The sequence below is a fragment of the Sorex fumeus genome, unplaced genomic scaffold, assembly GCF_029834395.1.
Source record: "Sorex fumeus unplaced genomic scaffold, SorFum_2.1 ptg000007l, whole genome shotgun sequence".
NCBI classification, from domain to species: Eukaryota; Metazoa; Chordata; class Mammalia; order Eulipotyphla; family Soricidae; genus Sorex; species Sorex fumeus.
The window spans coordinates 41,247,077-41,273,393 of NW_026606064.1; the positions used below are offsets into that span (position 1 = coordinate 41,247,077).

Below are 26,317 nucleotides of genomic sequence, written 5' to 3' on the forward strand. Positions count from 1 at the left end.
AAATGTCAGAATATGACAAGCAGAGCATTGGAACCTGTTTTTACATAAACTCTATGGAACATGTTTTTACATAAACTCTACAAGTCCTAAAGCCAACTAGCCTGGGCTTTAGGGAACTGATAAATGAGTAAGAGAAATTTCAATTGTAATTACCTACTTTCAAATGTGAAATAATATTTCAATTTTCACATAATGAATAAGACTTTTGTGTCCAACAAATGGTTTATACTTGATAATTATATGTAAGCATTTAAAAATGCATTATTTATGAAAAGCCCATTAATTCAATAATTGTGTCACATTTTCCTTAAGTTTTTGTCTAGAAAAACTGAGCTTCACTATAAGTGCTGTATTGAGATCTCCTACTGTCAATGTATCCCTGAAGTCAATTAATAATTGTTTTTTAAAATTAACTAGAACCATTAAAAAAAAACCTTACCCTGAAAAATTCTAGAATAATAATATCCACACTATAACATCCACAGTATTAACAAAACTGTTATACACATGAAGAAGCCTGAAACTTATTATACAATTTTGTGTAACAGTTTATTTTTTTTATTTCCTAAAAACTATCTCACAGTACAAATATAATGTTAATGTAATCACATTTGACTTTTTCAGTGTTATGTAAGAAGATATAAGGAAAAAGTATTGAAAATTCAGTCATCACAATCATATTAATTATTTTTTATATTTGGATGCATAGATGTTTTGTTCCTATCTATTGGTGACCACTATTTCTTTTCAATGGATTGACTATTTATCGTCGTATAGTACCCATTTATGCATCTTTTTAATTTTTTTACTAGAAAATCTTAATTTATCATGTTTGTGAAAAGCATTTTCTGCTGTTTTCCGTGTTGTGGGCAATGAATAGATTGTTTCAGCCTTAAGTCTTGGCCTGTCTATATATCTATACAATGTGAGACTCTTAGTTGCATATATAGATGATTATTGCTTTTTTATTCATTTAGTTATTCATCTTCTTTGGTTGGAATTGTAGACCATTTTCTGATACAGCAATTATTGATATGTGGGACTTATTTACTGCTATTCTATATTTTGTTTTCTTGCTTTATTTTTCTGGATTTCCCTTGTTTATTTCCCCATTTATTCTTATATCACTTCACAGTTGATAATTTTCTGTAAAGATTTACTCCATTTTTCTGTTAAACTTCTCTGCTCCATATCTTCATTTGTGCTTACCATGAATGTTGTATGAAAATTACTATATCTAAAATAAACTTTGTATCTTGATATTCAATAATATTTGACTATATAATTTCTAGCCCTTTCGTTCTCCTTTTTATGTTTTTCTGTTACCTCTTATCATTTTCCTTTTATTTTTATTACTTTATTATTTATCACTTTTCTAATTGTTTGTATTTTACTTTTTTTCATAGAGAACCTCTTTCTAGATCCGGTTCTATTAACCTTTATTTGTCTCAAAAACATGTATTCCTGTCATAGTTGAATGATTATTTTTCAGGGTGGAGTACTCTTGGTTGGCAGTTATTATCTTTTAATAATGTGATTATGTCACTCCACTTGTTGTGTGTATCTCCTGAGGAGTCGATAAAAGCATGATTTAAGTGCATTTGTTTGTGCCAGTTTTTTCTTGCCCTAGCAGACATCTATAATTTTGTCCTTATTGTTGAGTTTTTACCCTCCCTTTCCCATAGATGGTTTGTAGACATTTTTGTTGTAATGACCAGAGGTCTCATATTTGGTTGTGTTGCTCACACATTTGTTGCAGTGTTCACCAGGATTGCCAAGATTTTTAGACTTAGTTGTGACACTTCAACAATTAAGTTGCAGTGTTTACTGTTTATTACTCACGTTAGTTGAAGTAATTGCACACATTTGACCATAGTATACCAGAGAGCAGACACTTTGTAAATGACTGGGGGTTGACATCACACAAGGGTAGTTCCCATGGAGTTACACTTGGCACATGGGGCTGAGTCAGCAATCAAACTCACAGTCTCATGCCTGAAAGACAGATGCAATGCCACTGAAGCCCAACTCCAGAACTTTCTTTATCAATGGTTTAATAATAATAATAATTATTATTATTATTTAATAACCAACTAATCAATATTTAACAATAATTGGAACATTAGTCTCCATGGTACCTACTACTACTACTTTTTGAGAAGTGGGCACCCAAGCCATGATTTTGGATACATCACGGAAAGACTGCATTCGTAAAAGTTATCACAGATATCTGGGTAATTTTTTATATAATACCTTTGAAAAAATGTTTCTGTCACCCACACCATAAATTCTAATAGCAAGTCAGTCCACGTGATAGCTTTTCTGTCCTGGATAAATGTGGTTCTTCTCTTCTAGGACATTTTCAGCTTTCAAAAGTAGTAACTTCTTTTCTTTTTTAATTTTATTGAATCACCATGTTAGAAGCTTTCATGTTTGGGTTACAATCAAACAATGATCAAACACCCATCCCTCCACCAGTGCACATTCCCAACCACCAATATCCCCAGTATACCCCCCCTCCCCTTCCTCCCCCTGCCTCCATGGCAGACAATATTCCCCATACTCTTTCTCTACTTTGGGGCATTATGGCTTGCAATGCAGATACTGAGAGGTTATCATGTTTTGTCCATTATCAAAGCAGTAACTTCTTAGCAAAATCTCAAGCTATGATATATGATGTCTGATTTAAATTAGGATATATATTTTATTATATTTTGAATCCATCTTGATCCTGTTTTCCTTAAAAGGAAATAATTAAAATGTATTGATTTGTTTTGTAGTAGAACACTCAAAGAAGGCTCAGTATTATTCATTCGTGGACAAGTATAATATTCATATGATCATCATTAAACATATAACTATGACAAGAATATTCAGGTAGTATATGCAAGCTCTCTAAATCAGAAATCTTTTTCAGATGATAAGAACTGAGAAAATGACATTATCCAGACTACATTGTCTAATCCTAGGAGAATATTCCTATGTCATGCAATAGACAGCTTTGTTTTTAGGATTTATTTAATTTATTTTTTAACTGAATCACAGTTAGATATTCAGTTTCAAAGTTGTTCATGATTAGGTTTCAGTCATATAATCTTCCAACATCTGTTCCTTTACCAGTGTACATTTCCCGACACCAATATTCCCAGTTTCCCTCCCGAACCCCCACCCCAGTCCACCTTTAAGGCAGGCACTTTTCTTCTCTCTCTGTCTCTCTCTGTGTATCTCTTTCTGTCTTTCTCACTCTCTCTCTCTCTCTCTCTCTCTCTCTCTCTCTCTCTCTCTCTCTCTCTCTCTCTCTCTCTCCCCTCTTTCCTTTTGGGCATTATGGTTTGCAATACAGATAGTGAAAGTAGGTAAAGACATCCCTTTAACTACTTCCAACACTCAGCTCCTGTACAAAGTGATCATTTCCAACTTTTATTGTCATACTGATCCCTTCTCTATCCTAACTGCCCTTTACCCCACTCACACTTGTGGCAAGCTTTCAACCATTGGCCAGTCCTTTAAACCTTTGTTTTCTCTGGCCTTTAATATTACTCTCATACTATTTTTTAATACTCCACAAATGAATAGACATTTTATATCTGTCCCTCTCCCTCTGACTCATTTTACTCAACATGATACTCTCCATGTCCATCAATTTATAAGTAGATTTCATGACTTCATTTTTCTTAATGGCTGCATAGTATTAGATTGTGTAGATGTACCATAGTTTCTTTATTCGGTACTCTGGGAGTACTTGGGCTGTTTCCAGATTCTGGCTATTGTGAATAATACTGCAATCTACATAGACATTCAGATAGGTTTTCTATTGTGTGTTTTGGGGACACAGGGCCTATTCCCTATATTGATATTGATGGGTCATAAGGAAATTCAATTTCTAGCTTTTCAAAAGGAATCCTCAAAGAATGCCCACGCTGTTTTCCAAAAAGGCTAAACCAGTCAGCATTCCCATGAACAACGAAGGAGAGTTCCTTTTGTGCCACAGCCCCCACAGAACTGGTTGTTATTATTTTTTATGTGTGCCAGTCTCTTGTGGTGTAAGAAAATGTTTTGGTTTGCCTCTCCCTGATGATTAGTGCAGTTTTCCATGTGAATTTATTCTCTGAGGAACTTTCTGATCATTTCTTCGTCCCATTTTTCAGTGGGTTGGATGCTTTTCTTGTAAAATTCCATCAGTGTCTTATATACCTTTGATATTAGTACCTTATTAGATAGGTATTGGATAAGTAATTTCTCTCATTCTGAGAGCTGTCTTTGTGTCTTGGTCTTTGTTTTGTTTGATGTGCACAAGCTTCTCATTATAATGTAGTCCCATTTGTTTATCTTTGCTTTAACTTGTTTGATCAATGCTGCTTCATATTTGAAGATGGCTTTAGCTTCAAACGTCATTTTCTCCCATGTACCTTATGTATTTGGGTCTGATGTTGAGGTGTTTAAGTCATTTTGATCTGACTTTTATGTGTGGCAATAGAAAGAGGTCTGAATTCATCTTTTTACATGTAGCTGCCCAGTTTTCCTAGCACTATGTGTTGAAGAGGCTTTCCTTGCCCCACTCATATTTCTTGCTCCTTCATTAGAGATTTAGTGATCATATTTGAGGGTTTGTGTCAGAATATTCAATTGTATTCCATTGGTCTGCTGGTGAGTCTGTCTTTATTCCAATACCATGCTGTTTAAATTACTACTGTTTTGTAGTACAGTTTGAAGTTGGGGAAGGTGATGTCTCTCATCTCTTATTCCCCAAGGATTTATTTGCCTATCTGTGGGAGTTTATTGTTCCATGATAGGAGTGTTTTATTTATCTATTTCTTTGAAAAGTGTCCTGGATGTCCTTTTAGGGACTGCATAGAATCTGTATAATGCTTTGGGGAAAATTGCCATTTTGACATTGTTGTCTCCCAATCTGTAAGCAGGGTATGCATCTCCATTTTCTCCTGTCCTCTTTAATTTCTTGGTGTAGTGTTTTGTAGTTTTCTGTGTACTGATCCTTTACCTCCTTAGTTAAACTGGTATTAAGGTATATGAGGAAAAATTGTAAATGGGATTGTTTTTAATATCACTTTACTCTCTTTCATTATTTGTATATAGGAAAGCCACGGACTTTTGGGTATTGATTTTGTAACCCGCCACTCTGCTAGCAATAGTTTTTAAAAGTTTTTAAGCATAATAGTTTTCAACACTGCGAATGACAGGATTTCATCCACAACACATTCCATCACCAACCCTCTACCAGAATGCCCACTTCTCTACACTATTATCCCAGTTTTTCTCCTGCTTAATCATATCATCCACTCAACCCCCCTCTACACAATTCTTTCCTTTTGGCAAACTTCCAACTGAAGACCAGTTCTCAGTTTCTGATGCTTTTATCTATCTTATATATCCTTTCTTTGTTTATGTTACACCTATGAGAGAGATCATTGTCTGTCCCACTTCTTCTAACTTCACTTAACAAGATACTCCCCTGATCCATCCACATAGCAGCAAATTATATGGTTTCACCCTTTATTACAGTTGAATAGTATTTCATTGCATATATGAGCCAGAGGTTTTTCATCCAGTCATCTGTTCTTAGACATTTAGATAGATTTTTTCCCAGAATTTGGCCATTTTGGATAGTGCTGCTATGAATATAGAAGTGCAAATGTCTTTTCTATTGAATAGAGAGTCCTTATGTAGAAGAAATTAGTTTATGCACCATTAATCTCAGTAATTCTATATTAAAAAGCCAATAAAATTTCCAGGACTGGAAGAAACGTTAGTGGCTCACTAGTTACCAATTTCTCAATTACAAGTTTCTCATCCTGTACAGAAAGGTAATACTAATTTACATTATTTCTCCCAAAGTCAAGTTTTACATGAAACTTCCAACATGTAACTGGCATGTCAGTTTTTAATCTCATCTTGTTTTCATTTTTCTTCTTTCTTTCAAGCATGTGTGATTCCACAGCTGCAAGACATTCCAGAAAAAAATGTATACAGTTATTAAACTGTTTAACATTTCTCGATGAGTAGGGTGCTTGGAATCTTATTTTTTATAATATCTCTTATGAGCTAAGTCATCAGATGCTGTGAGCTCAGTCACTATTTAAACTCCCTCTGAGCCCTTTCTGGTTTCAGTATTTTCTGAGGCAAAAGTTTGGTTTCTCCTGATACAGTCCCATCTTCCCTATCCTGACCTTAGCTCAACTGTAATGCTTATTTTCTGATGATATTAAATGTTTTAATTTGAGATTCTTTAAGTTCTGTATTCATTGCCTTAGTTCTTGTTACTGCTGCTACTTAGGTGTTTAAATGCAGTGTTTGTTCACCTAGAAAAATCTCTTTTGACCTTTGAAAATCTCCAATTTAATTAGCTAGTCATTGACATATGCCTGCTGTTTCTTATAACACACACAACACGTTACAATATTCATTCACTTCATTGGCATGTTTGACATGAAATCCCCTGAGACTGATTTCAAATGCCAAATCATCCTGAAAAGTAAGACAATGAGAATTAAACCATCTTCTGGCCCTCACCCTGTTGAAAAAATTAATTTTGGTTTTGTTTTATAGTTTTAATTGTATTCATTATAAACCTGGTTAAGCATGCTAATTTTCTCTCTTGTTGCCTATATAAAATTAAGAACAAAAAATAGCCTTGTCCACATGAAGCCACAAAATTATGGTTCCAATAGCACAATATGAGGCTATTGTTGATATTTGGATAATAAACCCCTTAGTATTCTTGAACAAAACCAAAACCACTCTCTATTCACCTGCTTTGCATACTGTTTTTATATCTTACAGAAATTTTTTGATCTAGAAAGAGAAAATGCCTGTGCCACAAAAGTACAAAAGGATCACACCTTTCCTAAATTAAATCGCAACAAGTACATGGTGACAGATGGTGCCGCTTATATTGGTATGTATCAAGGCTCCCCACGGGCTCAGGTTGGTTGATGGTGGTCCAGCTGTGCTCTTCTGATCAGGAAGTAGCTGACTACTAGTGAATGAGCGGTCCTTGAGGTAAAAAATGGAAAGCTGAGGCAGAGGACTCTCCAACCAAACATTTCTATGGCTTGATTCAGAAACTGGGACATCATATATGATGTCTTTTTATATATGTCTTACAGAAATTCTTTGGCCCACCTGTCTCATTTTCTAGGTGAGGAGGTAAAACCTGATAGAGTGCTCTTTCTCCACCCAAGTACCAGAACTAGTATGTTCTGAGAAATTGGTAAGCTCAGATTCAGATAAACATCACTTTGGGAATAACCCACCCTGCTACTTTTATAATGTCCAGCTTTTAAAAACTACTTAGGATTCTAAATCTCTGCTTTCTCTATAAAATGGAGCCAATAGTTTACACTTGTCAGGTGAAGTTTAAATGAGATCACATATGTAAAGTTATTTGCAATTATAAAAGCTTCAAAATGTAGATAAAACCCTGTTCTTGTTAGCTGTTAAAATTAAGACCATGATGTAGTTAACATTAAGATAATGATAGAGAAATCCTTTATGCTGGTGGAATTACTTTATAATATATCAAGTATGTACTGCTTTTCTACAATGTATGCAAATCCAGAGTATTTGAATATTAAAAAATATCATTCTGTCTGGCATAGAAAAGAATACTAGTTTATTCATGCTGTCTTTCTATGACTCAAGCTATTAGCACTTGAAATTTATTATGTACATCAAATTATAGAAAGCATATAATCATATGTAACAAAAACACATTTAAATACTTAATAAAATATTTACTTTTTACTTAATTATGGGCTGGAGCGATAGCACAGTGGTAGGGCATTTGCCTTACAAGCGGCCAACATGGCCGACCCGAGTTCGATTCCTCCGCCTCTCTCGGAGAGCCCGGCAAGCTACCAAGAGCATCTCACCCGCACGGCAGAGCCTGGCAAGCTACCCGTGATGTACTGGATATGCCGAACACAGTAACAACAAGTTTCATGATGGAGACGTTACTGGGCCCGCTCGAGCAAATTGATGAACAACAGGAGGGCTGTGACCCTGACTTAATTGTAAGAAATAGATCAGGTTTCAGAAACAATGAAATTTATAGCTTGCCAGGCTCTCTGAGAGAGGCGGAGGAATCAAACTCGGGTCAGCAAGGTCGGCCACATGCAAGGCAAACGCCCTACCCACTGTCTATAGCTCCAGCCCATTATATCCATATAATATATTACTTGTTATATTAATGTTATATATCATATATAATGTAATATATCCCACAAATGAGTGCATTAATTATATGTCTGTCCTCCTCTTTATGACTCATTTCACTCAACATTTCACTCATATAGACGCACAATGTCTATCCACTTATAAAAAAAGCTCATGACTTCATTCTTCCTGATAACTGCAGAGTTCTATAGATGTACCACAGTTTCTTTAACCTGTCATCTGTTCTCTGCACTCTGGTTGTTTCCAAATTCTGGCTATTGTGAACAGTGCTGCTATGAACATAAATGCAACTAGCATTTGTGTTATGTATTTTGGAACAGCTGGGATATATTCCCAGAAGTGGTATTGCTGGGTCATTCATTTCATTTCATTTCATTTCATTTCATCATCCTGTTAATCGTCGATTGCCTCGAGCAGGCCCCAGTAACGTCTCTTTCATCCTAGCCCTGAGATTATATTCACGGCTCTTTAGGAGAATGAGACCCATCATTGTTACTGGTATTTGGCATATTTGGTAGGCCACGGGGAGTTTGCCAGACTCTGCCCTGTGGGCAGGCTACATTCGGATAGCCTGCAAGTTTGTCCAAAGTAGGAATGAGGTAATAAGATGTCGCGCGGCCGTGAATGCGGCCGCGCGGTTCCGGGATCTGGATTTTATAGTCTCTGAGTCTTGGCCGCTGATGGGATTACACGGCGCCAGGGGGCCAGGTGCTGGGTCATATGAAAGCTCAATTCTAGTTTTTTGAGAAATGCCTGTATAGTTTTCCAAAAAGGCTGGACCAGTCATCTTTCCCACCAATAATGAAGGAGAGTTCCTTTCTTTTCATATCCACTCCAGTACCTGTTGTTCTTGGTTTTTTAATGTCTGCCAGTCTGTGTGGTGTCAGATGATACCTCATTGTTGTTTTGATTTGCATCTCCTTGATGATTAGTGATGTAGAGCTTTTTTTTTGTGCCCTTTGACCATTTCTTCTTTGAGGAAGTTCCTGTTTATTCTAGTATGAGACTAATGTCCAAGAACAGTAGGAACAAGGGCCAGGAGGATTAGTCCACAGTTGGAAGCCTGTCTCAAGTGCTGAGAGAGAGGGCAATTGGGATAGAGAAGGGACCACTATGACTGTGATGGTTAGATGAGATTGCTCGGGATGGGAGATGTGTGCTGAAAATGGGTAAAGGACAAAACATGATGGTCTCTCAGTATCTATATTGCAAATCATAATGTTCAAAAGGAGAGCAAGAGAGAGACAGAGAGAGAGAGATTTAGAGAGAGAGTGAGAAAGAAAAGTGCCTGCCAAAGAGGCAGACTGAAGGGGGTAGCAGGAGTGAGAGGGATACTGGGGACATTAGTGGTGAGATATGTACAGTGGTGAAGAAATGGGTGTTGGAACACTATGACTGGAACTCAATCATAAACAGCTGTGCCACTGTATATCTTGTGATTCAGTTTTAAAAATATATTATGTAATATATTAAGCATAATGGGTTGGAGTGATAGCACAGTAGGTAGGGAATTTGCCTTGCACGCAGCCAATATGGCCGACCCGAGTTCATTCCTCACCCCCTCTTGGAGAGACCGGCAAGCTATCCGAGAGTATCTCACCTTCACAGCAAATCCTGGCAAGCTACCCGTGGCATATTTGATATGTCAAACACAGTAACAAGTCTCACAATGTTACTGGGCCCGCTCGAGCAAATCGATTTACAACAGAAGGACAGTGACAGTGATTAAGCATAATACAATATATGAGACTGAGATCGGGCACATTCAGGGCTGGAGTGATAGCACAGCCGGTGGATCATTTGCCTTGCATACGGCCAACCTAGGTTCGATTCCTCTGTCCCTCTTGGAGAACCCGGCAAGCTACTGAGAGTATCCCACCTGCACAGCAGAAACTGGCAAGCTCCCCATGGCGTATTCAATATGCCAAAAACCGTGAGAATAAGTCTCACAATGGAGATGTTACTGGTGCCCACTCAAGCAAATCGATGAACAACAGGACAGTGCTACAGTGCTAATATAATATATAATATATACTATTATATGATATTTTGTCTATAATAAAATTTGTCTAAAATTGTGCGGGAAATTCATCCAAAGTTGATGAATTTTAAGTCTGACATGAAGCCATAACATATTTTTGGGTTGGTGCCCATGCCCGTCTTTCTCAGAAATTACTCCTGGCTCTGGCATCAGGGTAACTCCTCTTCGTGCTTGGGGGACCACATGGGATGCTAGGGAGTAAACCTGAGACATCTGTGTATAAAAAAAAGCATCCTTCTTGCTGTACTATTGTTTCAGTCCTGAAGCCATAATATTTTTATGTTATCTGTTAATGGGGCCTAAAATACTGGATAAAGATGAAGGTAGATAAATTACTTCTATGTGTTGTTAATATTTGATTCAGAGATATGATGAATATATATATTATATATATAAGGAGTAACATGAGAGATAATAAAATTTCCTTTCTGGGTCATATGGCAAATGGAATTTATATCTATAATTCAGTTAATAGGCTCCAAAGAACAGAAAGGGGACCAAAAGATGAGAACTGTATACTAACAAATATTGGCCCTTACTAAAGGAGTAACTTCTAGCAGCTTAGCTTTAAGGATCCCCAGTAACCAGAGTCTTGTTGAATCTTTGCACAGATCTCCAGATCTTCAAGGGAATGGAAATCAAGCTTTATAAAGTCTGCTGTTCCCTTTTGTAACCAGCTTGGGACTTAGATCAGAGCCAGGGTAGGGAAACTCATGAAACTATTTTGTGGTATTAACTCAGCTATATCCTATTTAAGTGAAAATAATTTTTGTGGGTTGGGTGCCACACCTGGCAGTGCTCAGGGGTTACTCCTGACTCTGCACTCAGGAATAACTCCTAGCAAGACTTGGGATTATATGATCAGATGGGGTGCCAAGGATCAAACCCAGGTCAGCTGCGTACAAAGGCAAGTGCCTCATTTGCTGTGTCCCTCCAGCTCTGATAATAATTCTTTGTGTATTATACTGAACATTTTCCATGGAGTCTCATAAACCTAGGCCTAACATTAATTAACCATATGACATTGGGGAAAAAATGCATTCATTCCTTAAGCCAAATGTGTATAACTTCAACCTACCATATGAGACAATGCATACATACAAGTATAATACATGAACCAAATAAAATAATCTAATATTTTCTCTATCTTCTAAGGTCTTGTGTCCTTACCTCATCCTACTTCTGGACAGTTCAAAGCAAGAAGTGGTATATATTCATAAAGGAAAGGGCTCTTCTTCTCTTAGTTCAACTTCTTAGATGCAAAAGCTTTCTGAACATTATAATTAGAATCCCTTATTTGTATTATGTGAATTAGATGTTGTATATTTAAGAAGATAGTAAATATTCACAGGATTTTTAAGTGTAATCCCATATATTTTAAATATTGCTGTATTTAATCATATTGTGAAACGTCAATAAGAAATAACATTTACAAAAAGAACAGCAGATTCCTTGTTTTGCATTTCAATTTGAACAAAGCTGAAGAAAATGCCAAAATAATATGCAAATATTAATATGCCATATGTAAGAATTCTTAAATTTTCTCCCTTAGCTGTCAACACATTTTAGAATTCCTGTCAATTTTCCAGTGTGTGTTATTTTTAATAAAACTATTCTGTATTTTATTATATATGGAATATTTCCCAGTAAATCTTAACTCTTCATAATTATTATCTTTGTTTGCAGGAAATTTTGACTGGGTAGGAAATGATTTCACCCAGAATGCTGGCACTGGCCTTGTTATCAACCAAGTAGATGTGAGAAATGACGCAAGCATCATTAAGCAACTTAAAGACGTGTTTGAGAGAGACTGGTACTCACCCTATGCCAGAACATTACAGCCAACCAAACAGCCAAACTGCTCAAGCTTGTTTAAATTCAAACCTCCCTCAGACAAAACTGAAACATACAATGCAAGTGGAAAAGAGCTTGCCAGAGTATATCATGGGTGAATGAGCTGAGAGGGCAGCCTCTAATTTATATTTATATTATAAAGAAGTTGGGAGCGAAAAACATTTAATATGTCTGTTTTAGGGAATAAAAGCACACTTAAAAATATTCTCTGAATGACATGTAATATCTAACAATATCTTAGCAGTGTGTACACTAAATTTAAGACTTTTATATTTGCTAGTAACAGAGAATGTCATTTAAACTAGGAAGTTGATTTTTATGTTTGCATACAAATTTTAAGATTTCCTGCCTCATCCTTTCTAGTTTTAGAAATTTATTTTCTTTTTCTTAAAGATTTTATTATTGAATCACTGTGAGATAGATCTTTACAAAACTGTTCATAATTAGGTTTCAGCGATACGGTGTTCCAACACCCATCCCTCCACCATTGTACATTCCCCAACACCAGTGTCCCCAAGAGATTTGTTTTCTGACCCACCTGGTCAGCTCTTAGAAAGCTTAGCATGAGGTAAGCTCTTTACCAACAATCTAAAAACTGCTGACTTTGAGGATTTTTCCCTAAAGAAGAGATTAATCAAATCAAGTATTTATCCCTGTAAACCATTTACAAGACTTATTTGATTAAGCATGCACACATATCTTTCTCAAACACTCTTGAAAAAACATAAGAGTTTTTTGTTTGTTCACGTTCTTCTAGTTCCATAGCTTTTGTTTATAACATTTACCTTTTCTTCTCAAAAGTCTCATTGTACAGCATCTTAATCCTCACTTCAACATCATTTTAAAGTATGATAATACTTTTCAATAATGCTGTAATTTCTCAGAATGAGAAATAATAGTCTTTAATTTTTTTACCTTTTAATTCCATTTTCGCTACTAAACTGATATCTTAAAATTACAGTCAGCAATATGCATTATTTCTCTCAAGCGCAGAAATATGATGCAACCTTGTAATATCCAACAAGTTACTAATTCTGCATTGCAGTAGTTAGGATAATGTACTTTTCAGGGTTTTGTTTAGTTTATGATATTATGAAGGAAAGATCTCAAATTGTTTGGATATAAATTTCCTTAGAGTCATTATGTTGTTAAGAGTATGCCAGCAAAATTTATAGAGCTATTTAACTTCTGCTATTTAATATACCAAAAGCTTTTCAAAGAAATGCAATTTAAATACTGTGCTTATAACGTATTTTATTAAGAATGAAAATAATCTAATAATTATTATATATTGTGTGTTGTTTTATATCTATACAATATATAATCCTATAGTATTGGAGACTGTTGCTAACATGGTAGGAAGTTGTGTCATCTTTAGAGCCCAGAGCAGACAGCCATTAGGATGCCCAGTATGAAGGTTGCTCTTGAACCTCTGGCCCCAGTGTATCTTACATTCCTTGGTTTTGCTTTCTATTGGTAATGTAGGGACAGTAATACTCACCTACCTCACAAAGATGTTATCACGGTAGGAAATATTTGTAACTTGTTTTGAAATCAAAAGATGGTTTCTAAATGCTAAACATTTTGATGTAAAATCTTTCTCTTGAACAAATCTTTAGTGGTATTCCTTATACAATCAATACCAGATCTTCCCTAAAACTTAGAAGGAGGAAATCACAACTTCCAGTTGCAAATTAGGTGATAAGAACACAACAACATAAAATCACTGTTATAAATCTGGACTGTACTTTGGTTGGAAAGATTTCCTGGATCACTATGGCATAAGTAACAGTAACATTATACACTGTGCAAGAAAATGTTATTTAAAAGCAGCATATACATGTGTTTTCAGAGCAAGAAAAGGTAACTCATTTTATTGACAGGGACTTGATTTCTAATATACCATAATAAATGATGAAAAAACCTCTAATTTGTATATAATTAATACATTTGGTGTAAAGTGGCAATTTTATGGTCATCTAGCAATCACATAGGTTCCTTTTTTTTGCTATTGTTTTTTAAAGACTGCTTTGCTGAATATGAAACCAGATAGTAAAATTAGCTATACTCTTATTATAGTATATTTATAATTGATTAGGAGAGTCTTAAAGTACTGGGAATGGAACCAGGGCTTCAAATATAGAAGGAAAATTTTCTATCACTTAAGTTACATCTGAGGCCACGATTTTGTTTTAACAGGAATGCATTTGGGAGTGGCTACAGGAAGGTAACAGAGATTGGGTTTTTGTTTGTTTTGCCTTTGATTTTACACCTGACAGTGTTCAGGGACTATTTCTGGCTCTGTTTTCAGGGAGACTCCTGGCAGTGCTCAAGGGAATGTGTTTGGTGCCTGAAATTGAACTGGGGTGAGCCACAAGCAAGGCAAGCATTTTATACCCCATATTATCTCTACAGCCCTATAAGATAATCTTAATGAAATTCTTCATTAATAATATCTAGTCATAGGAGCCAGGGTGATAGTACAATTGGTAGGGTGTTTGCCTTGCATGCATCCAACCTGGGTTCAATCCTGGCACACTAAATGGTCCTCCAAGCTACATCAGGAGTAAAATATAAACAAATATATCCAGCCATAAAGTCTTACTTCACACATATGAAATTCTTATTGGAATAGAGAGTTATTCTGCTGAACATAGTAAAGTTGATTTTGCTCATGATATTTTTGTGGAGGAGGCATGCCCAGTAGTGCTCAGGAGACAGTCCTGGTAGTTCATGCGGAACCATAAAGTAGCACCGATCAACCCAGGACTCCTTCAGGCAAGGCATGTACTCTAGCCTTTGGATACATTTCCAGACCTGGTGATTATTATTTTTTTTAAGAAATAAAAGCAGAAATTGGCATGCAGATAACCATGCCAAGATTACTCTTAGGCAAAGAAGAACAACCTGTCATACCTACCATGTGTATTATAAGAGAAGGAAGACAATTCATTTTTTGTCAGCTACAAAGTCATGTCTTTGAAGTTTTTATTATAGCTACTGGGGCAAGTAGTATTGGAATAATAGGGCCGCCTTCACTATCAATGTCTTTTGCATGTACTAGGAGAAGATAATTCCATGCCACTTTATTCTAAAGCCCATTAAAATGGTTGTGCCAGTGACTGTGTGCCACAGGACTTTCTGCCATGCACAGATAGCAAAGTCCCAGTGGGCTTTTCCACAGGGTGCACCAGATCAGACTCTAGGAGTCAATGTTGATTTTCTGTGGCTGCCAAGAAAACAGATTATTTACAGAGTACCATAAGAAGGTCTGTGTCTCCAAGAGAAGCTTTAATTTTGTAGGACTTTCTTTTTCATTTGAATTACTTGGTATACCCCTCTCTTTTAAACAATGGGTTTGTGCAAAATAGCTACTAACTTCCTTTTTATCCATGATATCCCAAGAATCATTTCTCAAGGGAAAAACAGAAGAGAGAACAGAAATACTTTGAGCAAATCTGATGGAAGTTCATGCCAGAAATAGAAGAGTAGGATATCTATTAACCTATATTTTTCTCCCTGTAAACATTCCAGGAGGGCCAGGAGCAATATTACAGTGGTAGGGAATCGCCTTGCATGTGACTGACCCAGATTCAGCCTGGACATCACATATAGTCCCCCAAGCACTGCCAGGATTAATTCCTGAGTGCAGAGCCAGGAGTAACCCCTGAGCTTTGCCAGGTGTGACCTAACAAAGCAAAAACAAACAAACAAACACACAAAAAGTGTTCCAGGAATCATTACCTAAAGGTGGGTGAGGGAAGGAGAGCAAACACAATTTGGGACATTAACTCAGTGCCTTATCATTTACTTTACACAGTAATTCACAATATGAGCTTATTTTTACTTACTGTGAAGTCTAATAGGACCTCACAAACCTTTCTTTTGAAACGTACATAGGAGCATCAACAACGTTTAAGCAGTGTGCTCTCCTCCAAGCCACAGAATTTTGATATTCCCCAAATCAACTATTTGATACCCAGTACTGGCCTCCATGGCAATGCCACTAGTTACTAGTATAAGAAATCGTTGAATCATTCTAATTAGACCACTAGAGAGAAAATATAACATTGTGAATTATAGTCATGTTCTGTAAACATTTTACTATGGATACCTGAAAATTGATAGATACGAGAAGTGATGCACAGTGACCATATCCCCACTATTTTAAAAGAACCTTTGTATAGAGATATTTTGTGAGCTTACCAAGTTCTGGGAACACAAAATGAAAATGCATGTCTTTTAAAAGGCAAAGTAGACTCAGTAAACAATATTACTGTGGAAGATCTTTGAATCCAAGTAGCTCTGGTTATTCCTCTCCCATTTTTACTGAATATGTGCTGTCTTACTTGTGACTGAATTCTTAGTAAAATGGGTCTGATCACATTTTTGGTTGATCTTACCCTTTGGAAAATGTTTTGCTACTGTAGTAATTGATATGTTTAAAGTGCCTCACTGACTGAAACTGGGACTAATGGAAGCTCATTTCCCATTAGACAGAGATTATTTTCAAGAGACTTTTATCTACCCTGAGATTCATTTTTTATTAGAAATTTTTATTGAACCAAGTTGGGGGGAGAGGGAATAAATGACTAAGAATTTCTTGATAAAAGCTGACACAGTATCCTTTGTCTTAGTAATACTATCTCCAAACAAGCCCCTTTGCCCCATAGTTCAATCATTTGTGAGTTTCTTTATCCAAAATCATTACATTATTTTCAAAGTGTAAATAATATAAAAAGCTGCCTTCACTCATGATAGAGCAGAATAACAACATTACTGTTATTTCAACTTAATCCCTTCATGGATGAATGTGAAAAGCTTTAGTTTTCTGTACTTTTATTTTCAATAAATTGATATAAATTGGTAATTCTTTTGAAGGAGAAATGGAAGGACATATAGTAAAGTGACTCAATCTATATTCAACATTTCACCATTTGCTGATTTAGCAAAATATTTCCTGTTTCTGCTTTTTGCTAGCAACCAAATTATCTCTTTATCATTTATACCCCTTTGAATTAAATTAGCGGATATTTTTCAATAGTCATGAAATTAATCCCAGTTCATGGCCTATCTTTGTCATTTAAAAATTATTTTGATTGAATTAAACTTTTTTTATGGTAACTGGGTATCCTTCAGAAATTTCTTGCCCAACTTTTCTTATTTTTGTCCATTAGAAATCTTATTCTTAGAGAGTCTTTTGAAAGATCACATATCACTAACACTTGACAGTTTGGTGAAAAGAAGTGTGAGCTTTAAAGGCTATTATTAATTTAATTTTCTTTTGCCATGTTTGACTACTATTAAACTAAAAAACTGGTATTCTGTTACAAACATTAAAATATCTGAATTTTTAATGTGTCTTTATGTAAATAGGATAAAGTTGTACCTGGATATCTCTATATTGTTAACCCAAAGATCCCTAAATAAATGGATGTAATAAAAGGCTGAATTGGGACACATCACTAATATTCTCAAAACTCACAAAAACTTAAATTAAGTGTTTATTTCTAAAAAAAATTAGAAATAAATATGATTTTTCATTATGTGAGGTGATGCATTTATTATTTTTCTATCTAGTTTTATCTCAGAAATAAACCAATCCCACATACGTATACAGCATGAACTTTAAATAATGAAAAGGTAAATGCAGCTATAGCTAGCCCAGTGAACTACACAGTCCCATCATTTGTATATTTACCAAGCGAACATTTTTGTAGCAATGTTTCTGTGTTTACAAAAGAAAAATTTGTTTCAGTAAATTCTCAATTCTCTCTCTCTCTCTCTCTCTCTCTCTCTCTCTCTCTCTCTCTCTCTCTCTCTCTCTCTCTCTCTCTCTCTGTTGCTGTGGTACCACACTCAACACACTCAGGGGCCTCCAGGGCTACACTCTGTGGTGCTCAAGTGGGAAGGGCATCCAATTCAGAGCCTCACATATGGGAGGTATGTGCTCCACCACTTTGAGCCACAGTTGCTGGACCCAAACGTTTCTTATTGAATAAAATAACTGTAGAGACCAGGCTCTACATTCTGGCCCAATGACAGAAGAACTATTTATGTATACAAGAAATCTAGCTGTCCCATATATGCCTACCACACTTTCTTCTTCCCATATTTAAATCCATAAGCAAATGCACCCAATGACAGCCTAGAAAACCCGCACTTAGTCTTAGGTTTAAGATTTCCTGCGAAGTCTTAAGGTAGCAAATCACCTCCTCCAAATACACAAGTTATCCTCCTATTTGACCACTCATGATTGAGAATCTAATAAAACCAATGTACTAAAGACAATCTACTAAATCACAGTACCTTTCACAAGATCCACAGAGAATACAATGTGTTGATTTACTAAATTAATTTAATTTATTTCTATTCAATTTAATTATGAAATTTAATTGAAATAAAGCAATCTTAGTCCTGAAAGGTATGTGCATAAGATTTGTAGTCTTTTTATAAAGAAAAATCTGAATACTTTTAAAGATCATTGGAAAGTTTAGAAAGTCAACTTTCCAATCTGAATGGTTGAATAAGTTGATTTTATGAGCATATTCTGTATCTTACAATTTCATAGGCTTTAAAAAAATATTGAACTCAGTTTGATGAAAGATATGCAGAGTCTAATTAAATAATAGTAAGATTTTAGATTACTTATTATTTATTTTTAGTTCATATGAGAAAAAATAGTAAGGGAAAATGGAAAGGAAATCCTAAGGTTCCGTAGAATTTGTTTTTCTTTTAATATGAGGGAAAAAATCGTAAAAAAAATCCTATTATGAAAACAAATATTCTCTCAAATCTATTTCCCTTAGCCTAATAGATATTGAAAAGCTGCTAATGCTTTCATAATTTTACTATCTCTAATAGGCTGAAAATTTTAAGAAACTGTTAGGGAATTCTAAGAATTTTATAAAACATAAACACAGAAAAACATAGTCTTTAGTTTAGAATGTCCCCACAAAGTTATAAGAAAATCTTGGAAGTATAACCTTAATTTCCAGGATTAAAAATGTTTAAGTTATATATGACTTTTCAGTGTTTAGGTAAGAAAGAGATCTTTAAAGACAGGAAAACTTTGACTAAAGACAAAACTCAGGAAATATGATCCAACAACATTCTAGAATCAGAACATAATCTATAATTTCACTTTTACTTAAAACACAGATATCTGCTTCTTCATAAAATGTCATTAAAAGCAACATTCCTCAAAAAGTATGAAAAGGAAATACAGCATAATAATTTGAAGATTCCTTGGTATTGACAGAATAGTCTAAAAACACTGTATGGGAAAATGTCATGGAAAAACAAGGCTTTGGGTTTTTTGCTTTTTCCTAGCAATAAGTGTGCATATGATTATCTGTTTTGTGAATACTTCTACAGTTTCTAATGAAGTACTGGAGAGACTATACTTTACTCCAATTTAAGCAGAACCATGTTTTCAATCACACAAACTCTCCATTTTATCCACTACTAATGGTACTAACAGAAACAAGTATAACCCATGGATGTTCTAAGAAAGGAGATAATTTACCAGTGGTGTTCTTGGATAGTTCCTGATGCAACTAATCAGAATCCTTTTTTAGGAAGCATAGATGTGAGATGTAGAAAGTAAATAAGTAGCTTTGGTGTGACAAAAATAGATGCAGAAAAGACACCAAATGTTACCATCAGTTGTTGGTAATGGCAACTACTCCAGTAGTTAGCAATTCACCAGAAGTCTTGCTGATTAGCTGTTTCTGCTCTAAGATTACTGACTGAAGTCATGGTTCATAAATAAGACTGGACTTTGTATTATTTGATTGCTTTCTAATCTTTCATATGTATCAACACAAATAAACTTATATTAACTTATATAGTCTAATTGTGTGTCTGTTGTTTGTAATCCAAAGGAGCATAATTAACACACTTGCTAAAGTTAAAACTATCCTCATTTCCAAGGACCTTTTAAATGCCTGAGGAATAAATAATTCACCATAGTACAGACCAGGGAGATAGTAGTAGGACACTTACTTTGCACACAGCTGGCCCAGGCTCAGTCTCTGGTATCACAATATGGTTCCCCAAAACACCACCATGAACAATCAATGACATGAAACCAGAAGCAAATCCTATGTATTTTGGGTGTGGCCCCAAAACAAAAACAAACAAAAAACACTGCAGAATATATTTTGATGGGACATGAACTCACATTAGGTATCTCTGTGTAAATCACCAGAATCCACTCTACAATTATTAAATATCAAATCAGTATGGATACTACTCCTTCTCTGGTATTTTTGTTTCTGAGCCAGTGTTTTGCTACCTAACCATAACATACCCTAGATATGTTACATTTTATATACTAGATTTGTGTTTGACCTTGTCCTTCTGACTTAATTCACAATATCAGATCTTCCAATTTCATTTATATTGCAGCAAATTGTATCATTCCTTGTAGCTGATTTCACCATTCCTTATAGTTCCTTAGTATTCCATTATATATATAGATAGATAGATATAGATATATATATAGAGAGAGAGAGTCTCCTGCCCCCGCACCTGGCTGTCCTCACTGGGGCCCCTTGGAGGGGGGAGGGTTCAGTTTCTCTCCCCCCCCTGCCCCAAGCAGAGCCCCAGCAGCTGAGGACCTCCGGAGCCAGCCACGGCCATGCTGGGACCACTCTCCACATGTCCAGACGGGCCTCATGCATGAAAGAACTGGCAGAGGAACCCAGGTATGTGGGTCCCAGGGCTGAGGTCTCTAAGCCTACTCTGATTGGGACTGGGCCACCAGACCCCCCATCTTCCAGTAGGTAAGGCATCACACCCACCAGCTGCCGCCAGTGCCAGGTTTGTTCCATCAATGGCCAAGATGCAGAGACTATAAAACTCAGCTCCTGGAAGCGTGCGGCCACATTTGCGGCCACTAGACAGCTTATTGTCTTATTTTTCCTTTGGAGAACCTGGCAGGCTACCAAAAGTATCATGCCCGCATGACAGAGTCTGGCAAATTTCCTGTGTCGTACTCAATATGCCAGATACCAGTAACAATGATGGGTCTCACTCTCCTAATCCTGAAAAAGCATTGAAATGGCTCTTTTAAAATCTCAAGGCTAGGAAGATGGAGACGTTACTGGTGCCTGCTCAAGGAAATCGATGAACAACAGGATGATCGTGATTGTGATACACATATATATGTGTGTGTGTATATATATATATATATATATATATATATATATATATATATCACAGCTTCATTATTATCGACTCTTCTGTCATTAGGCACCCAGGTTGCTTCCATAGCCTAGTTATTGTGCTGTCACAATTAAGATAACTGTGTATATGTACTTTGGATTAACTTTTTGCATCTTGTGGTAGATACCTAGCCATTGGATTAGCACAAACCATTCTTAGTCTTTTGAAGAATCTGCATAATATCTTCAATAAGGGCTGAACTGGATAACAAACCCAGCAACGATTCACAAGTTACTTTTTCACCACATCCCTGACAGCACAGGTTGTCTTATACTTCCTGATATGTCATTCCCACTACTATGAGGTAATATCTTATTGTCATCTTAATTTTGTTTCCTTGAGAATAAGTAACAATGAACATCTGTATATGCTTACTGGTCATCTTATTTGTCTTTGCTTCACTCTTTTCGTCTGTTCATTTTCTCTCTCCATTTTTAATGAAGCTGTTGGAGTTATTTACAATGGATCTTTGTGAGTGCTTTTATATATCTTGGTCCTTGCCATTTTGATATGTGTCTTGGTGTTGATAATCTTCCAGTGCCCTAGAAGCAATGAACAGCCAGAGGTTTGGCTCCCTTCCAGCATTTTCTGGTCCCCAGAACATCAGGATGGTCTGCTTGATTTCCCCAAAGAAGTGGTTTTACTGCCACAAAATCAGAGAAAACACATTGAATATTGCAGTAAATTTAGTCAAGTGGCTTGGCTACTCTAGTCTGTAACCCTAACCACATCATGCTAAACTCAACCCTAAACAGTCAATTACCTGTTTCCACAAAAACTCACAAAGACAGCCGTGGCAGTAAAAAAATCATAGAAGTCTAAATTACAGGCAGAGGATACAAAGGGCCAGTACCATTGAAAGTATACCTGAAAAGTAGTCCCTCTGCATGGAGGTGGAGGGGTAAAGTCTCACTTAGTAAAAAGTGAGACTCTACCAGTAATAGTGATGTAAACCATACCACCTAAATTTTATAATTAAGGAGCTTGTCATAGATCCAGTTTGGAGGGGAATTGGGAACATTGGTGAAGGCAATGAACACTGATGAAAGGACTATGTTGAAACATTAATCCCCATACAAAACTCCAAACAACTCCTTACTAGCAACAAAATGTGTTTAAAATCTCTGGCAAGGAAAGAAGAGATAAATACTCATCTGAATCTCCTGGATATTTCCCTGGTGTGGGAAGGGGAATGTGGTGAGTAAATTAGCAAAATCTATCTCGCATGTTCTAACAGAGCAATGGGGAAACAGGGTAGACTCCTCACTAAAATCTAACCAAGAAGATCTAGCAAAGATCTGGCAAAGATCTAGCCAAGAAGACTCAACAAGTACTAACCAGCTCTATAAGGATTTTAGAGATAACATGTTGAGGATATTTAATGAGCTCAAAGAAGCAATGGTACACTAGAGTCAAAAGTGAGAGAAACTACAGACCTTGGTAGGTGAAATAAAAAAAAGAAAACTCAGTGGGATACATTGGCATCTGAGAATAAAATCAGCAGCTGAGAATAAAATTAATGTGGCATGGGACAAGGGAGGGCAGTTGGAGATGATGGCAATAGGGAAACTGGAGATATTGGTGATGGGAAATGTACATTGGTGGAGGGATGGGGACTGGAACATTGTATTACTGAAACCCAAACAACTTTGTAACTGTATATCTCATGGTGATTCAGATATATATGTATATGTATATACATATATATGTTATATAATTTTTTTAAAAAGAATAAAATCAGTGAACTCCAGGATAGGAAAATCTATGGAAAACAATAACAGATTGAACAACGTTTTTTATTTAATTTTTTAATTTTATTTTCATAAAATTGTTCACAAGTATTGATTAGATTCAATATTTCAGCACTAATCCCATAACCATTACACCTTCCCATCAACATTATTTCAAAGTTTCCCACCACCACTCAAGCCTGCCCCACAGGCAAAATAATAATTGATTTTGTATTGCTTGTTATGAATATTATAAGATATATGTAAGGGTCTATCTCACAGCAATTCAACAAAAAAGCAAAAAAAATAAGGTATGAGATATCACGTGGCTGCTTTTGCGGCCATGTGCTCTTGTGATTGTAAAAATTTAAATAATTTGGGCCCAGAGCCCTTTTTACAGCAAGGTTCTTGGTTCCTAGATTCATTTGTGAGTTTCTGGATCATGTTCATTAATGCACACCCAGAGGCATGAACAAAGTCTCATAAGAATATCACCAAAGAGGGCTGGAGAGCTAGCACAGCGGGTAGGGAATTTGCCTTGCACGTGACCGACCCGGATTCGATTCCCAGCATCCTATATGGTCCCCTGAGCACCGCCAGGAGTAACTGCTGAGTGCAAAGCCAGGACTAACCACTGTGCATCGCCAGGTGTGACCCAAAAAGCAAAAAAAAAAAAAAAAAAAAAAAAAAAAAAAAAAGAATATCACCAAAGAGAACCATAAATATCACATAAAATCAAATGAAACAAATTCAAAAGGAGCAATTTTAAAAAGAAGAAATTCAAGGCTAAATTCAAGAGGAACTCGAATCATCAAGTCCCTGAAAGAGAGATGATTTTGATGAAGAATCATTAGTTAAAGAAATCATAGATAAGAAGTTCCAAGAGCTGAGAGTGCAAACACTTAGATTCAAGAGGCCTGAAGGATCCCAGTCCAAAAAAAAAAAAAAAGAACCCAAATTACAATACTACAAGACACATAATAATCAGAATGACAAAAGACAAAGAGATAGAGTACTGAAAGGAGCAAAATCAAAGAAGAAAATTGCCATTAAAGGACTTTTATTTATATTCATAGAAGATTTATTAAATGAGACCAGTCAGAAGAAAATGGTAAGATATTTCTAAATCAAAACAAAGCTCCGTGATAAGAACAACTCACCATGAATTCTCTACCTAACTAGGCTATCATTTATATTTGAAGAAATGACACAGAGCTTTATGGAGAAGCACAAGCTCAGGAATTTCATAGATTTGAAACCAGCTCTACCAGAAGCATTAAAGGGTCTTTTTTTTAAAAGAAAAGACAAACTTAACAATCACATATAACATCTATTGAATGAACAGAAAAAAATTTCCTTCATGTCAATTATCTTACTCAAGGCCTAAAAACACCAATCAGGAGACATCACAGAGTGACAGGAGGCATCAAAAAATGAACTAACTGTCCTATTGTCTATGATAGATACATTTAAACAGTCAAGGTAAATGTAGTCTCAAAGTCAAAAAATGGAAATAAATATTTCAAGAAAATATTCTTTTTTTTCCATTTTTTTATTATTATTATTGAAACACCATGAAGTACAGTTGAAGATTTACAATTTTTTGTGCTTGGGTTTAGATTATACAATGATCAAATACCCATCCGTCCACCAGTGCCCATTTTCCACCACCATGGATAATATCCCTCCCACCCCCATCCCTCCCATCCCACCCTGCCTCTGTGGCAGGGCGATCCCTTGTGTTCTCTCTCTCCTATTGGGTGTTGTGGTCTTCAAAAGAGGCTTTGAGTGGCAAACATGTTCAGTCCATAGTCCACTTTCAACATGCATCTCCCCTCCTGGGAGGATCCTCCAAACATCCTTTATTTGGTGCTCCCTTCTCTATCTGAGCTGCCCTTTCCCCTAGAATGCCTGGCTGGCCTTTAAACTATGGAGAAATCCTCCTGGTGCTGATCTCAGCTATTCTTGGGTATTAATCTTATATTTTGTTACTTTATATTCCCCAGATGAATGCAATCTTTCTATGTATATCCCTCTCTTTCTGACTCATTTCGCTTAGCATGATACTTTCCATGTTGTAGCACTTGTATATAAATTTCATGACTTCATCTTTTCTAACAGCTACATAATACTCCATTGTGTAGATGTACCAAAGTTTCTTTAACCAGTCATCTGTTCTTGGGCATTCAGGTTTCTTCCAGTTTCTGGCTATTGTAAAGAGTGCTGCAATGAACAAACAAGTGCAGATGTCACGTCGACAATACTGTTTTGCCTCTCTGGGATATATTCCCAGGAGTGGTATTGCTGGGTCAAATGGGAGCTCAATTTCTAATTTTTTGAGCATCATCCATACTGTTTTCCAGAAGAGCTGAACCAGTCAACATTCCCACCAACAGTGAAGGAGTGTCCCTTTCTCGCCACATCCGCGCCAGCATTGGTTGCTTTTGTTCTTTTGGATGTGGGCCAGTCTCTGAGGTGTGAGATGGTATCACATTGTGGTTATTATCTGCATCTCCCTGATGATTAATGATGTAGAGCATTTTCTCGTGTGCTTTTTCGCCATTTGAATTTCTTCTTTGAGAAAGTTTCTGTTCAATTCATTGCCCCATTTTTTGATGGGGTTGGATGTTTTCTTCTTGTGGAGTTCAACCAGTATTTTGTATATCCTTGATATCAACTCCTTGTCAGATGTGTATTCGGCGAAAATCCTTTCCCATTCTGTAGACTGTCTTTGTATTTTGGTCACTGTTTCTTTGGAGGTGCAGAAGCTTCTTAGTTTAAGATAGTCCCATTTATCTATCTCTGTTTTCACTGGCTCAGCCAGTGGCGTGGCATCTTTGAAGATACCATTAGCTTCAATGTCATGGAGGATTTTGCCAACTTTGTCTTCAATGTACCTTATGGTTTCCGGTCTGATGTTGAGGTCTTTAATCTATTTTGATCTTACTTTTGTACATGGTGTTAGGCAGAGTTCTGAGCCCACTTATTTGCATGTAGCCATCCAGTTTTGCCAGCACAATTTGTTAAAGAGGCTTTCCTTACTCCACTTCACATTACTTGCACCTTTATCAAAGATTAGATGATCATATGATTGAGGGGAGATGTCAGTGTATTCAACCCTATTCCACTGGTCTGCAGTTCTGCCTTTGTTCCAGTACCATGCTGTTTTGATTATTACTGCTTTGTAGTACAGTTTGAAGTTCGGGAGGTTGATTCCTCCCATTTTCTTTTTCCCAAGAATTGCTTTAGCTATTTGTGGGGGCTTATT

The 26,317-nt window shown here is 36.2% G+C and overlaps 1 protein-coding gene across 1 annotated transcript in view; it reads left to right on the forward strand.

Moving 5' to 3' along the window:
- PLD5 (phospholipase D family member 5) overlaps positions 1 to 12,549 on the forward strand; it is a 493,931-nt gene extending 481,382 nt beyond the window's left edge. The window contains exons 9-10 of the mRNA XM_056136541.1: positions 6,799 to 6,913; positions 11,921 to 12,549. Coding sequence (XP_055992516.1) covers positions 6,799 to 6,913; positions 11,921 to 12,186 — 381 coding nt within the window. The 3' untranslated portion in view covers positions 12,187 to 12,549. The remainder of the gene's footprint in view (positions 1 to 6,798; positions 6,914 to 11,920) is intronic.
- Positions 12,550 to 26,317: the final 13,768 nt, after the last annotated feature.